General features: G+C 48.1%; 5 protein-coding genes across 5 annotated transcripts; 3 read left to right on the top strand and 2 right to left on the bottom strand.

Moving 5' to 3' along the window:
* Nucleotides 1-1,420: 1,420 nt before the first annotated feature.
* Nucleotides 1,421-4,350, top strand: LACBIDRAFT_291826 (uncharacterized protein; the record flags this gene model as incomplete). Its single annotated transcript, XM_001874167.1, has 11 exons — nt 1,421-1,702; nt 2,025-2,078; nt 2,129-2,194; nt 2,251-2,356; nt 2,403-2,488; nt 2,627-2,715; nt 2,770-2,882; nt 2,936-3,645; nt 3,705-3,853; nt 3,932-4,112; nt 4,177-4,350. The coding sequence occupies 11 exons, from the start codon at nt 1,421-1,423 to the stop codon at nt 4,348-4,350; spliced, it is 2,010 nt and encodes a 669-aa protein (XP_001874202.1).
* Nucleotides 4,351-4,648: 298 nt separating this feature from the next.
* Nucleotides 4,649-6,131, top strand: LACBIDRAFT_192435 (uncharacterized protein). The gene is made up of 6 exons (XM_001874166.1): nt 4,649-4,794; nt 4,852-4,930; nt 4,984-5,150; nt 5,203-5,377; nt 5,430-5,867; nt 5,925-6,131. Exons 1-6 carry the CDS (start codon nt 4,655-4,657, stop codon nt 5,964-5,966), a joined length of 1,041 nt encoding a protein of 346 aa, XP_001874201.1. The 5' UTR covers nt 4,649-4,654; the 3' UTR covers nt 5,967-6,131.
* Nucleotides 6,132-6,514: 383 nt separating this feature from the next.
* On the bottom strand, nt 6,515-8,047 carry LACBIDRAFT_301549 (uncharacterized protein; the record flags this gene model as incomplete). Its single annotated transcript, XM_001873524.1, has 8 exons — nt 6,515-6,544; nt 6,596-6,612; nt 6,671-7,297; nt 7,350-7,555; nt 7,608-7,639; nt 7,691-7,724; nt 7,787-7,962; nt 8,015-8,047. 8 exons carry the CDS (start codon nt 8,045-8,047, stop codon nt 6,515-6,517), a joined length of 1,155 nt encoding a protein of 384 aa, XP_001873559.1.
* A 303-nt stretch (nt 8,048-8,350) lies between these two features.
* On the bottom strand, nt 8,351-12,863 carry LACBIDRAFT_243495 (dynactin; the record flags this gene model as incomplete). The annotated part of the gene is made up of 15 exons (XM_001873523.1): nt 8,351-8,794; nt 8,843-8,919; nt 8,975-9,346; nt 9,392-9,620; nt 9,678-9,798; nt 9,851-9,950; nt 10,001-10,170; nt 10,232-10,431; nt 10,478-10,651; nt 10,708-10,903; nt 10,965-11,082; nt 11,137-11,248; nt 11,301-11,437; nt 11,487-12,567; nt 12,654-12,863. 15 exons carry the CDS (start codon nt 12,861-12,863, stop codon nt 8,351-8,353), a joined length of 3,741 nt encoding a protein of 1,246 aa, XP_001873558.1.
* Nucleotides 12,864-13,445: 582 nt separating this feature from the next.
* Nucleotides 13,446-14,780, top strand: LACBIDRAFT_321108 (uncharacterized protein; the record flags this gene model as incomplete). Its single annotated transcript, XM_001874165.1, has 4 exons — nt 13,446-14,018; nt 14,072-14,253; nt 14,361-14,363; nt 14,654-14,780. The coding sequence occupies 4 exons, from the start codon at nt 13,446-13,448 to the stop codon at nt 14,778-14,780; spliced, it is 885 nt and encodes a 294-aa protein (XP_001874200.1).
* Nucleotides 14,781-15,205: the final 425 nt, after the last annotated feature.

Below are 15,205 nucleotides of genomic sequence, written 5' to 3'. Positions count from 1 at the left end.
GGTAAGACGGTTGCTGAATCTTGACTTACCCAACAGTCGTCATAAGACCACTTTGCTGGAGTAGGAATAGGACACGGACAGAGGGTTTGGTTGGGTTTTGCCCTGATCCAGAAGAGACCATGTAGTGCAGTATTGTCTAGACAACACTGTCAACTGCATGTGCATGTCATGGCGGTCAAAAGGCGCACCTCCCATCTTTCAAGCGCAAAGACATCGAGGAATTCAATGTCAACACTGCTTTGCTTGTCATCCTTCTCTCAAGGCACGCCAAAACTCCCACTTGTGCCCCTATAACAAAAGAGTATATCGGTTCGGTGTCAAACTCATCGAATAGCCAAGTACGCATACGCACCCTCCAGTTATAGCTTGCCGCAAACTCGTTTTGAATGTTGGAACCACCGCCAACTTGACCGCGGAGTGTGGAAAGATGTGAAGCTTTATGAGGGCAGCAAGGGCTTCCGTGTATACCCTATTATTAGGAAAACAGAATCAAAGGTCGAGCAAGGAGAGTAAAGTGAATGAAAGTACTTACACCTTCCCATGTCACCCATGCCGCCATCGTCGATGATGGGATTGCTGATTCTAGCCAAAGGAGGTTCGTGATTAGTTGCCTTGATATGGGATCAAGCAGCCTGTAGATGAGGGTCAGAGACTCAGAGTGATGTTGTAACTTCAAATTCCATAGGTGTTCACCGAAATATAGAGAGGCATGACGAAGGCTTGGAGTATAGTTTCGTTAACGTGTTTTGGGACTGGGCAGCGGTGCGTGAGCTTTTCTTTCAAGCACCTTTCCGTCTGTGTGAACGTAGGGTCGAGCAGATGGTATCCTACTTAATGCTACAGTTTAGCTTTGAAGGTGAGGCTAGAAAGCCTTTGAAGACTGGCAAATGTGTGCTCGCCATTTATGAGTTCTGATAATACTGCCACCCTACCCAGTCCGCAATAACGAAGTACGACCCAGTTGGCACAAGCAGGAAAAAGAAGTATTTATAGTGGGTATCCTGCGCAAGGGCGTCGAGAACCTTTGTTGGCCATGCAGCCAACATGTTACTTAGAACTTTCGTTTTGTTCGGATAGCACTCACTCGTATCCCAGATAATGGCAAGAATGTGCTGAACAGAACAGCGTAGTTCCCTAAGATAAAGAAGATGATGGAGGTGAAGATGAGGAGGTGACCTAGATCTGGTTTGAGCATGACAGTGACGTCACAACTTGCCTTCTTTCATCCACCATCACGACTGCGACTTTGCAGTTTCGACGCGATAAAGACGCGTCCTCACTTTGGCCCTGGCAATGGATAAAGTTATGAGCAATGGCAGAAACACATTTTTATTCTTTGCCCCCTTTTCGCTCGTCAAACGGTACCTCCAGCTGGCAGCATATCTCTGTTATGGCGCTCACGTGACCTTGACTTCAGATCATGAACGAGTCATCCGGGCGCGTTATGACTTGGAATGAACCGTTTTTCTCTTCTGCGGCCACCGCTCGCACTCTCACGGAAAAAGAAGACTTTGCTGCCTTGACTCTAGCCGATTTTTGCAGAAATTTGTTAATGGAACCCTACCAGGTTCTTCCCTTCGACGGAGTGGGAGTTGAGGAGTTGCTACAAGGCCAACCGAAAGTATGCAAGAGGGCTGTGTATGACTCATATGCCCATGGTTCGTCCATGTCAACTATGTTCACAGGCTCGCGTTGGTTAAACGTATGTCTAAGCGAACTATATGACTGGTTGGATTATGAAAGAGGCAAGAAGGGCGACCAGAACATGCTTCAAATACAAACGTTTGGATTTGAGTAAATTTCTTGCACTGCCGACTGATGTTCTCTTCGGGGTCAGCCCACTTCTTCTGCTTCTCAAATCCTCCTTACCTTTTGTCCAGATATTTGAGTCTCTACACCCTGTGGACCTCTATCACCTCATACAATCTTCTAAAACCTTCAGAGGTATAATTCTACATCCAAGGTACAGGGGTGTGTGAGAAAATGCTTTTCGCGAACACAAGGACTTGCCATCCTGCCCGAAGGGTATACCTGAACCCCAGTGGTCATCTCTTCTATTCGGTCCCGACACTTGTGATGTGAGTCGATTTTCTAGCTGAATTCAATCTCAATTAACACCCCTCAACAGATCTGTGGGAATTGTGGGGCCCTCCCCGACTTTGTTCTTCAGAACCGACTGTGTGAAGCGTGTTGGGTGGGTAAAAACTGACCCATAACTTTCAGTCTATTAACCTCTCTTTCAACCTCCAGGGAACCCATGTGGTGCACCGACGCGATATGGTCCACATCATATCAGAAAACCCCCAAAACGATCTTCTTGTTGTCTGGTCACTCGTTCCGAGAACATTTCGGCGAGGTTAGTGGGCGAATATCCGTGGCATTAGAAATCTGACTCTCTATAGGCAGCACAAGCTATCTCCTTAGCGGCATGGTTGGAACCAACCATACACGGTACATGAAAAAGGACGTCGAGGCAATGGTTGACAGGGTAAAGGAATTTCTGGGCGACATTGCTGCGGAGGTACCAGGTGCTGCCGAAAGTTATCGAGTCTTCTTATCCCAGGTTACAGCCAAAGTTGACGAAAATCTTTCCTAGCTTTTGCGGTTTTCTCTCAATGTGTTGTAGAATGCGTTAGGAGCTAACGGATGGGCACAAACCATTTATAGTGCTTCACTTTCTGAAAATACACGTTTTACTTTGGAGATGGCCAAAAGGTAAGCATCTACGTCGTAGCGACTTTCCTGGTATGCTGAGATATCTAAACACAGGTGCATGACTCGACTTGAGAACATAGGACATGACCCACTTGATACAGCTGCTGCTCAGAGCGTTGCATTCTCTGGATTGTTTAGACATAGCACCATGCGGCTCACACGGAAGGGTAAGCGTCCTATGCGGCCGAACTCTTTAGTTGTCAATGATCTGTTCCTGAAGTGTACCGGAAGATTAAGCCCGACCTTGAAAGAATGGTGAATCAGCAAAAAAGGAAGAGACTGGTTCTGGAACGTAAACGTCAGGTCAAGTTATGTTATACGGAGTATAGCAAGACGTTGAAGTCAGAACAGTGGACATCCATCATGCCTCTGCATGAAGTTTTCAAAGATGCATTCTTCAATAATTTCGTTTCTTCTGAAGCTGATGTTGTTGGAGATATTTCAAAGAAAGACGCCCTGGCTCTTTTTCCTCAGCTCACTCTAAAGTTCATGGACTCCCAAGTGAACCGTCTGGCTTCCTTGCTGCCAGAAGGTACCGATTACTTCGTCCCTTCCATGGACTGTTACTCCCGCTTAAATTTGGCAACGTCTGTTTTTGGATGCCGGTTATGTCAGTTTGGCCATATCTCTGGCGTGGCACTTTGTGGATGGACGAATATTTGCTCGCACATTAACCAAAAATCTCGAAAATATGCTTCTTTTCCCCATCTGAAAATCGAGTTCAACCCGGACGATTGTGCTACTTCAGCCTCGCTCATACGCTCTTTGGGGCTCGACCCTGCGACAACGACACAAGAACAGCTTGACTTGATTGACGCCCGCTTTTTTTGTGGATCCTGCCCCATCTTGTCTATGCGAGGTGTCCGAGGACGAAAGGCATATACATGGACAGAATGTGTAGGTTTCTTTGCGATCGTTGTCGTCATTCAGGTTAATTGAAAGTTGCATAGATCAAGCATGCACGGCAACATGGAACGTGTTCTTGGCAGCTTCTCACACCGGAAGCGACGCGATTCGTGAAAGAGCAAGAACCCCTTTACCCTTCCTCTGTGTCGCCGGCCTGGGGATGCAACCACTGCTCGGAACATTTTGAACAGAGTGTTTCGCTTTCGTCTGCAAAGGCACATGTTAATGAAAGGTGAGTCATCGTTCGACCACTTTCTCGTTCCTCTCAATTCACGTTTCATTTACCGTAGTCATGGTATTGAGAGGCCAGTCGTTGGCAAAGATGTCATCGCGTACAAGCACCGGTTCAACTATACACGGGGCTATGGTTCTCGCAAACCCTTTCACTATTCACTGGAGCCCCCTTGCCAATGCTTGTGCAAAATGTGCCCGAGGCGACCGATTTACCAGCTATGGTCGATGGTCAAGTTGATACCACATCTATGGAAGAAGTGCGTATCAAGTTATCGTAACTCTGGAGACACTGGATGATGTATACTGTCAGGCACCATGTAGCTGAGCCCCTTCAACACGATCATTGGGAAAAGGTTGGGATCGTCGCACAAAATTGATATCTGTAACTACACTTGCAAATTCCGGGTCAAACCATCACACTATGTCGGATGGTTTCATGTCCACTTCCTTCGATGGAGGAATTACGGAACGACAAAAGGGGAAGAGCGCGATTGATCGAAGTGTTCAAGCTGTCGCGATCCTCCGCATTGTGCGAACAGTCTGATATAGCGGTCCAGGATCTGGCGATACAATTTACATGTTGTTGTCATTATAATGGACTCGAGATGATATTATTATCAAGTGCGAAGACTCTGGCAACACGGTCAAGTGGCGTCGACAGAGGCCTCAGAGGCGGAGTTTTGCCTTCAATTTCATTTCAACAGCACAAATCGATAAGATTAGATTAGATTCAAATGTTTATTTTATCGATCGACATTCGTTTCTTCCTCTCCTCCAACTCTTCGTCGACCAGCACATCATGTCTACCCCTTCATACTCACTCTTCTGCCTTGGTAACCCCCTGCTTGACGTGCAGGTTTCCAACGGCGAGGAGCTCCTCAAAAAGTACGATTTGAAGGCGAATGATGCTATTCTGGCTGAGGAGAAACATGCACCGATGTACGTCTCCATCCGCATAAACTTAAGTTTGCGAAGGCACCTAATATATATTAACAGCTATGATGAGCTCGTCAAGAAGCACCAGGTCACCTATGTTGCTGGAGGCGCGGCTCAGAACGCTGCGCGCGGTGCTGCTGTGAGTTTTTTCAGCAAATTTCTGATCGACACCCAATCTAAAACCGAAAAAAGTACGTACTGCCCCCGGGCTCTGTTGTTTACACCGGATGTGTCGGCGACGACGATCTCGCTGAACAACTCAAGACTGCCAACAAGCGAGAAGGGCTGGACCAAGTATACCAGGTCAAGAAAGGCGACAAGACTGGAGCTTGTGCTGTTATCATCACTGGCCATCATCGGTTAGAATTTTTGTTACTTGTAGGAAAAGGGGTTCTAATATGTTGCATCCAGATCCCTCGTCACCACTTTGCGATGTGCAGAGAAATTCGACCAATCCCACCTTTCTTCCCCTGAGGTCGCTCCCCTCGTCGAGGGCGCGAAGTTCTACTACGTCGAAGGCTACTTTTTGACCCACGGTGTCTCATCGGTTTTGGAATTGAGCAGCAAGTCGACTGAAGCTGGCAAGGTTCGTTGCATTGGTATCGTAAACACCTCCACTGACATTTCTTATCTCGCAGACCTTCATTCTCAATCTTTCTGCCCCATTCATTGCCCAATTCTTTGGCAGTCAAGTATCCCAGATCCTCCCATTCACCGACGTTGTCATCGGGAATGAAGCCGAGGCTGAATCATGGGCAGCGGCCAACAACTATCCTGACGTCAAAGACCTCACAGGAATTGCCAAGGCCATTGCCCTCCTCCCCAAAAAGAATCCCGCCCGTTCCCGTGTCGTTGTATTCACCCAGGGCGCGCAATCTACTGTGTTGGTTACGGCTGACAAGCCCGACAGCCCACAGATCTTCCCTGTGCATGCCCTTACTGACGACCAGATCGTCGACACCAACGGCGCTGGTGATGCGTTTGCTGGCGGATTCATTGGCGCTCTCGTTGCTGGAAAGAAACTCGAGGAAGCTGTCGAGGCAGGGCACAAGATGGGTGGAATGTGTGTGCAGCAGGTAAGCAATTTAGTCGTTTGACATAATACACTATTTCCGACATCTTTTACATCACAGGTTGGCCCCCAATACAAGTGGCCAAAGATTCAAATCCTCTAGAATATACCCTCAAGCACCCCCCAAGCATGTAGCATATATACCTTGCCACTCTCAACAGTGGCAACACCTACACATCCCCTGTAGTGTCTCTCCACACCACCATGTTTGGATTTAATTTGCATGTAACCATAGAAAGAAAAGGATGTTTCGACAGACAGCCATGCACATTTTCCTCCATTTTAAGGCAACGGCAACATCAAGGTCCGATAGAGGAAAGACGCATCACTTGATGTGTCTCGCGAGCCTTCGTCAGCGATATGCCTGTGGATGATTGTAAGACAGACTCACACATCAAATAAAAAGAGCTGCATAAACAGCGGATATCGCATACATTAGAAGTTGGTTTATAATCTATCTCCAAATGTAAGTGTTGTGATCATTTTATTACAATATGCTTCATGGTTCCCGACAGGCGTTATAAATAGTAGAATGAAAGCACATTGAAACGCGATAGAGAAGGAAAGGATAATGAGGGTCATGAAGAGTGAGGAGTAGTTTCATAATAATCAGGAAAGACGGCATGGAGGGATCGGCGTTCCAGGGTTTCGTCATGAAGGGGGAGGCGAGGCAAGAGATTCCTAGTTTGTGGTGAGACAAGCGAAAGCATGAATCGAACTCCGGGACCATACCTGAGTCAAAAGTTCAGCTGTTGTAAGACGTACGAGGTCAGTCAAAATCCCCTCATTCAATATCAAACTACTTACCTGGATTGAGCATGGGCTCTCCATCCTCGGTAAGTATATGTTCCATCGGTTCAGGGCGGTCAAGTGGGGGACCGTACCCATGCAGACCATTCAAGTCATTGAGTCCCGATGTCCTGTCAGTATTCTCAAGGCTCTGCGACCCAACTCTCGTGCCAAACACGCTTCGATTACCATCCAACTCGAGCCCATTTTGCCGTTGTGACGCTTTTTCCGCCTCTGCATGAAGCTTGATGACGGCCTGCATGGCCATTTCCACTTCCTCGGCGGTAAGTTGGGTTGTTGGTGAAAGACAATGTTCCATCGTTGATAAATTAGAGCTACTGCTGGAATTAGAAGTCGACATGGGACCTGGGGAAGAAGTTTCTGGGCTGATGGGGCTGCCATTTGATGAGGATGCGCTCATGTTGTTCGTTGTTGGTGGGTGGGCGGACGATGACGGTGGCGGAGGGTAGCTCCCATTGGTTCGATAGTGCGGAGAGGGTGTATAATATACATTCTGGGGCGGTGGGTATGAATAGGTCATAGGGACCAGGAGGCTTGGTGCATTGTGGGGGTAGACCCAGTTTGGTGTTGTCCTTGCTGAAGACGTTGGTAAGCTAATTGGGGGATATCGTGGAGGGACATAAGCTGCACCATAAAACGTAAGAAGCGACGGTGACAAGAGTTGCTTGGGACGTACTCATGGTAGCAGTATGTGAACGGTAATAACTAGAAGGACCACCAACATTCGGTGTGCCCTGATGTGTTTCGACTGGAATGCCTGTTGCCTTTTCTTTTCCTTTGCGTGAAGGGGTCCCACTCCTGCTTCGAGATTGGTTGCTTGAGGAGGCCTCGGTTCCGTCGGTTTTCTCCTGCCCAGGGGATTCGATGACGACACCATTATGCCTGCAAAGAGACGTCCCTCAACAAATGTTTGCAGGGATCTTGAAAGTCGCACCTAGATTTCTGGTGTCTCCTCTGTGCATCCGTCTGCACAAGAATGAGTCATTTCACCTACGGTCCAGAGTAAGAACGACGAACTCGTGTAAAGGTTGCATCACATTGCGGACATGCACTAGAGGCAACAACAGCGTCAGCACACAAGGGAACCGCGCGGCGCTGGAGGCTGAGACGAACAAACCAGGCATAGAATGCAGTTTTGTCGTCCTCTGGTGTCGCTTGAGATCGGCTTCTCGAGCGAACTGTTTGTTGCATCCATTGATTTTACAGGGCCAGATGCCTGTGGTGACATCCTTTTTCTTCTGTGCGGCTTTCTTCTTCTTGGAAGTTGTCTCCTTTTTGTCGTCCGGCTGCTGAGAGTTTCTTGAATATTGCAGGTCTGAATACCACTCAAGACGAACTCACGAGGTCATTTGCAGACGAATCAGCCCTGACCATGGTCTTCGAGAGCGTCAAGCTCGAACCCTTCCAGTGCCTTTTAATGAATGTGGTTGAATCCCTGAAAGACGTTGCTGGCTGGCAGACGTCAGCTGTCGATGAGCGTCGCGTTTCTGTATGACGGTAACTTGTTATCCCGACTAGGTTCTTCGGCGATCACCCTGTTTCGGCGAATTCTGACGCCCATTATGAGTGAAGAATAATTACCATGGATAGATACCGTTTGACATGTTGGGTATATACTAAATGCTGTAGGTAGGAAGGTATACATATGGAATGCAAAAATGCAAGGGATCCGGAGATCTAAAGTGCACCGATAGCGCTGGCTCTCTCCAGCAATCCATGAACTCGTCTATTCAATCGTTCTCCCTCCGCCTTGCGCTCCCAAATCTGATGTGAGGGACTTTTCTTCTTCGGCAACCACACTTTCCCTCCTTTCGCCTCTGCTCGCTTGGCATTCAGAGCAGAAAGGTCGACAACCCGTGGGGAAGACGAGAATTTGATGACATCACGGTACAACATCTTTGTTTCTGTGGTCAATCTTCGTAGTGTTGGTGGTGAATCGTTAATCTCGGAATCAGAGTCATCCGTGTCCGAGTTCCCTGACGGATCGAGAGGAGGAGTTGGCATCCTTGAGATGGGTTGTGGCAGCGGAGAAAGGGACTCTATTTCCCGGAGCAAGTCTTGGCCTTTGAGGAAAGAATTCTCTGTTCTGAGATACCGAACGGTTCCACGGAGGGCTTCAATCTGTGGGAAAACGTTAGACACAGAAAAGAAGTGACAGGAGGAAGTTACCTGGTCCAAAAGGTATGACGTTTCTAGGCTGCCTTCAATCGGTACGTTTTCCGCCTCAACAGGTTGAGTTCCAACTTCTGCAAAGCCACCGAATCAGCAATGAACCTCAAAAGGAAAACAATATGAGCATACGCTGCCGCTCCTGTCCAGCACTCAAGCTCTTCAACCTCGCATTCTCCTGCTCAATGGCATCGATGTCCGCCTGTAACTGCTCAATTGCTTCTTCATAGGCTCTCTCCTGTTTCTTGCCCTTGTTTATCTCCGTCTCAAGGTCAACAATGGTGTCTGCCTGCTTCTTGACGGTCTCCATGCGCCTCTCCATAAGCTCGATTTTGACTGTAGCCTCTTGAATGTTCTGGTCCTTGGCACGCAAAGTGCGCACCAAGCCTTGCATCTCATCGTTGAGAGAGGCTACTTTCCGTTCGGCTTCGATGTTGACTGCCAGCGCAGCTTTGACCTCCGCAATCCTTGTTACCCAGGGTGCCACGCCAGTAACTGAAAGCGCTATCAGAATCACGGACGGGACCAGCAACAAAAGAAAATACCCACCCTTCAAAACGCTCTCGTTTTCCAGGACAAGTGGCAGTAGCTTGCTACCTTCCTCAGTGAGATGCGTAATAGAACCGCCAACAGCTTCCCATGTCGATGCACCTGGCTTCATATCTTTCGCCACTGTAGATGTCGCAGTCTGCTTGACGATGCCAAGGACGGTCGTCAATTGGAAAGCAGACTTTGCACTGCGGGCGTCACCGAGATGCGGCATGAGGCCTTGAGCCAACTAGATGATTTGCGTCAGAAACATTGACGGGTAGTTCAACACAAAAAGGACACATACCGAAAAGCCAAAGTTCACAAGATCTGCAACGTGGTCGCTCAGGGCTTTCATCTGAGGAATGAGATGAGCTTTCAATGCCGTTGAATCCTGAATTAGGTCTTCGAGCCGTTTCGTAAGTTTCCTGTGCGACAGGTCAGAATTTACAGAGCGTGGTCACGGTAAAAGAAACCGACTTTGACAGCGTTTTAGCACCCTTGCACTGTTCGAGAAGTTTCAACAACGGCTCGAACAGTTCCAGATCGATATCATAGCCTCCCATGTCCAATTCTACGTCTGTAGCGATGCATTAGCTACTATCAGCATCTTAATTATACGGCACACACCTTTGTCGTTGATGGTAGCCTCCACAGCCGTTTTCGTCAGACGCAAAGACGCAGAGCACATGTCCAGGTCCAGATCCAACGCCATAAGGTATCCCAGTTCGCGTTCTGCCAAATCATAATCGAAACCATCAAAGTACGTTTCCGCCAAATGGTCAAATTGCGCTTGAATCCTATTCAGCAAAAGTAAATTAGCACCTCAAAAAAAAAAGGACGATGGGTCGAAAGTCGTACTTGACAATGTCATTGACACACTCTCCTTCCTTGAAGTCATCGCGACGAAGCAAATCAATATGCATATCGATTCGCTTTTCGAGGGGGGCGATTTCTGGATAGAGCCGGCCGATGTTGAGGAAAGTCTCGACATCACATTTACGAAGGATCGCTGCGAAGCGCTTGCAGAGCGTTGACAGGCCAGAGACACGGCCTCTCATCTATGAAACGGATTAACAAAGTAATAAGGAAAACAAAGGGACTTACTTCGCATATGCCAACAAGTGCCTCGGAGACAGGACCGTTGAGAGCGTCGGGCAATCCATGAGCTTGCGTAACGACCGTATTGATCAAGTCCACTTTGGCTGCCATCCGTTGGAAGAACATGTAACACCTCGTAGCGTCATTGTCGGAGTCAACATAGATTTGCGGCAAGTATGGCTGTGGTGTTCTGTCAGTCAACGAGAATCGGGGTTAAGAGGGAACAAAATCGAAACCTGAATGATCTCCAACATCTCTTTGTGTTCTTTAGCTTCCCACTTCGCTAGTTCCAGATCTATACTCCTGGCTTGGTTCTTGGAAGCAGATGATTGTAACTTGAGGTTGAGCGACATCATAGCGGCTGTCTGGGAGGCTGCTCTATCTGATTCGGACTGTGCGGACTGTGTTTGGGCCCGTAGGCTATCGAGATCACTTTAAGTCAAAAGAAAGAGCATTTAAAATGATGAGACGACCGAGGTAGAAAAAGGAGCACCTCTGGAGCTGCATAACGAGTTCCCTGAACTGATTGATGGTGTTTTCGAGGTCCAGACAAGTTTCTTCCAAGGTTTCTATTTTATGAACATGTTCGCGGATTTGCAAGTCCCTTCGGTCTATGCGGGAAACTGTGAGACGGATGTAGGATGGACGGCAACGCCATAACTCACCAAGATCTTCATGGAGTTGTTTTTCTGTTTCCATATGATTCTCCTCGAGCTCATCATTAAGCTCTTTGAGGGCCTCGAGGTCTTCGATTGTGATGCGCATCTCTTCGATTTTCTTGGATGGATAAAGGGTTAGCGCGATTAGAGAGTGCGTAGGCTTGACATACCTCGCCCAGCATTAAGTTGCGCTCCGTCAATTGGACAAGCATCTCTTCAGCACCCAAAGCATCGTCTAACTGCAGTTTCAGGTCTTCGATTTGAGTTTCCGCGTTGGACAGTTTGATCAATGATTCCTCATATTGTGCTGCGCCATAGGATAAGCGTTCTGAATAACACCGGGGAATTTAACTGACATTGAAGTTCGTCAATCCCAACAATATCCTTTTCCATCTCAGATATCCGCCTTCTCTGCTCCTGTTCTGTTTCTTGCGACAAGTCTCGAAGCTTAATGAGGGCCTCTTTCAAACGTTCGTTGTGTTTCTCGAGCTGGATATACGCCATTGATGATTTAGCAGTATCATCGCTTGATTGACCAGGACCTCCTCCCGAATTTAGCACCCCGTTCTCAACTTCCAACACTGCCAACTTCTCCTTAATCTCCTCTAACTCGGCCTCTGCAAGTTCAGCCCTTTCTTCTGCGACCTCCTTATCCAACATGGCCATCTCCAAGTGCTCCTGCGCGTCTGCCACCCGCGTGTCAGAAAGTTGAGAGAGCTGCAACGAATCAGCGAGTTCTCTCCTTGTGGCTATTAATTCTGTTTGCAGCGAATTGAGCTTGGCCTGTAATTTGGGACGAAGGGCGACAAAGGATTCGGCTTCTGATAGCCGTGTCTCGAGTTCGCGAACATGTCGGGCGTCATCGGTGCGTTTGGCTTCGAGGACACGAACTTTAGCTCGTAGTTCTTGAAGTTCTTGTTCATCGGCAGGTGGCCTTCCTAGGGGTGAGGCAGCCCTAGACGGTGGCCGTCCATTTGCTGGCGTCGCACCCAGATGAGATGATGAGGGCGGTTGTGGCGGTGGTGAGGCTTGTCGGGGTGGCAAAGTGAGGGGTGATGATGTTCTGGGAGCAGTGCCATTTGGTGAGAAGATGTTTGGTGGAGACTCGCGCGACGCCGAGCTAGGAATCTCCTGCGATGCTGATCGAAATGCCAATGACTTGCGCGGTTGTAGGGAAAGTGGAGGTGTTCGTTTCGTGGGTGAGGCTGGTGGTGGCTTTGCAAGTCGCGAGCCCAGCGCGGCTGGTGTCGTCAGCAAAGTTGTGGGTACCGGAGCCACTACTGGTTTAACAGGACTTGCAGAGCGTGGAGAGGGGTTGGAAGATGGGTTGGAAGATGGCGGGCTGCGAAAAGAGTTTGCCCGTAGTAATCCTGACGCGCTTGATGTCCGTTGGTGACCCACAGTCGGACGAGTTGTGGGAGGTGGAGGCTTTGGCACCTAAGAAACCTTCAATTCACATACCCTTCTAATTCATGGCAGATTCGTACCGTGCTAGGACCCGCATCGAGCTCTGAACCATGAACTCCTTTGATTTGACTCTGCCGAATGAATACGCCGTAGTTAATTTTGCATGTAAAGTAATGGATTCCGTTGACGGATCCGTCGTTCTTGCCATTGGGTTCGTACAACTCTACGCCGACCCATTTCCCAATAGCGAAAGATGTCGGGCCAATAAAACGAACAACACCACGTCCTTGAGGGATAGTGACAATGGTACCTAAAGGAGGATCCATGTTTCAAGGGTGTCTCCTCTGTAAACAAAGAACGTTTCGTCGACAAAGTCGATTATGAAGAGGTCGTGAAAGCTCGACGACAAGGAAAGAACATAGGCGATTATGCAAGGATTAAGAAAGGTAAACAGGCCTGATAGGGCTAGAAACCGTGACGTGCGTTTGCCAACTGTGCCCGGCCCGGTCCTCGACTTCACACAATCTTCCATGCCCCAGAGTCTACCATCCAAAATTCATATTTCTGTAACAGATTCTACTGTCAACTATTGAAGCCAATCGACGCGATTGTAAGCCCGTTGGCTGCTCATCTCGAATGAATAGGGCCTACGTCCGCCGTTTGAGAAACGTCTCTAGTTTGTCTCTTGTCTAGCAGCTCTGAACAGTAGCTACCGTATGGGTTTTTTTCTGCCCTCGCTTTTCAAGAAAAAGGATAAAATGTCCAAAAAACACGAGAAGCCACACCAGAAAAGGGAACCTAGTGCTGCTCCGACAGGTCTCCTCACACTCGAAATATACTCGCATCACGTCCGTTTATATTCCGATCCTGCACCAAACTTATCAGACAATGCTCTTGCCATCGCATCCATGACCCTCGGCGACGACTCTCCAGACACCACCTCGATCCAGCTCCTCAGTGGATCCCTCACCGACTTTCTTCAGTACTCACATAAAGAGGCGTCAAAATGGCTGCTCGACATTGCACACGACATTTGCGATCCCGTCCGTCGCAGGGGTTCATTAGAAAAACAGATGGGGCCGCAGCACTGGCTTGCAGTTGTCGACACAGATCCCCTCACTGCGTCGGTCTATCGCTACCATCTTCATACGGGAGTGACGGTTGGTCTTGGAAAAATCAGTCACCGTGAAGGAAGGTCTCACACCAGCACAACTGGAAATGCAACGACAATGGCTAATGATATCAGGCAGCGTGATGGTGAAAGGTGCTGGGTGACAGGAGCAACCGGTTCACTGACCAACAGCCATATTTGCCCGAAGCGCATGGGGGACTATACGGCCAGAATTATCTTTCAAACATTCACAGGCAATAACCCTTCTCCCGATCTCACTATTTTTCATGAGATTTTTGGCTTGAGTCTGCTAAGTTATCTGGACACTTTATTTGACGTCTATCAGTTGGGCTTTCATTACATTGCTCCAGTGAGAAGTTGTCATCTTCTCATCTCCAATTTTTTTATTGATCAACCCTTTAGCAAATCTATGAGTGCCATGTGTTTGCTAATTCAGATGATGAAGATTATACTCTATTTGCAACATTTCGAAGAGGATGCAACAACTTCAACCAGCCTCTCCTCCATGGGCGACATGTAGGCCCTCCTAATCCCCTCCACAACAATAATCCCCCAGCAGGTCTTTTTCGCTGGCACTACCTACAGTGCGTGATCAAGAAGTTTGGACACCTTCAGTATACAGACCTTCAGAATATCAATTTCTATGAATTTCCTCTTCGAATGGAAGGGGATTCTGATGATGATGGCACAGACAGTGAGTTCCAATGGCCATCCATGGCTTTCGATCTAGGAAGGAATGTAGAGAAAAGCCTGGAGGAGTCTGCACAGTCCCATCGTGCAGTTCAGAGTTGGATTGATTCTTTGCCTTGATGTTTCTTGACAGATTATGGTTGGTAACCTCCCAACCTATAATTCTTAGTATTTTTCCTGTAGCGTCTTTAGATTTGCCACATTCAAATTGTCTCAAGCTAGTGTCAGATTTTGAGTTCATGCTCAATTAGTCAAATAGACTACCACAATTGCTTGTAAAAACTCCATAAACAGATTATTTGCGTCAGCTGGTCGAAATGCATTGACTTGTGTGGAGTTGGTGGTGGCTTTGCAAGTCACGAGCCCAGCGCTGCTGGCGTCGTCAGCAAGGCTGTGGGTACTGGAGCTGCTACTGGTTTAACAGGACTTGCAGAGCATGGAGAGGGGTTGGAAGATGGATTGGAAGAATGGGGGGCTGCGAAAAAAAATTGCCCGTAGTAATCCCGACGCGCTTGATGTCCGTTGATGATTCACAGTTCGACAAGTTGTGGGGGTGAATGTTTTGGCATCTAACAAGCCTTCAATCACATACCCTTCAGAGCAGATTTGTACCATGCTAGGACCCACATCGAGCTCTGAACCATGAATTCGTAGATGGCAGCAGCATTCCTGATGAGGCAAGTCTGCATCGATCGAGGGTCCAGATAGTAATATGTACCATTCCGATATGGGAAACCTAGAACCAAGCCGCATGTCCTCGTTGAGAGGAAGCAAGAGGTGGAATCAAAGATGATCACAATCACGTATTCGGATGTGACGTGATTTATACTTCCATGTTCCATGCAC

The sequence above is a fragment of the Laccaria bicolor genome, genomic scaffold, assembly GCF_000143565.1.
Source record: "Laccaria bicolor S238N-H82 LACBIscaffold_1 genomic scaffold, whole genome shotgun sequence".
In the NCBI taxonomy this organism is placed as follows: Eukaryota; Fungi; Basidiomycota; class Agaricomycetes; order Agaricales; family Hydnangiaceae; genus Laccaria; species Laccaria bicolor.
This window is presented reverse-complemented; position numbering and strand designations above follow the sequence as displayed.

Excerpts from the sequence above, each read along its gene's own strand:
- LACBIDRAFT_192435 (XM_001874166.1), top strand. The coding sequence starts at position 4,655 with ATGTCTACCCCTTCATACTCACTCTTCTGCCTTGGTAACCCCCTGCTT. Across the intron at positions 5,151-5,202 it reads ATCATCACTGGCCATCATCG|ATCCCTCGTCACCACTTTGC; the intron begins GTTAGAATTTTT and ends TGTTGCATCCAG. Across the intron at positions 5,378-5,429 it reads AGTCGACTGAAGCTGGCAAG|ACCTTCATTCTCAATCTTTC; the intron begins GTTCGTTGCATT and ends CTTATCTCGCAG.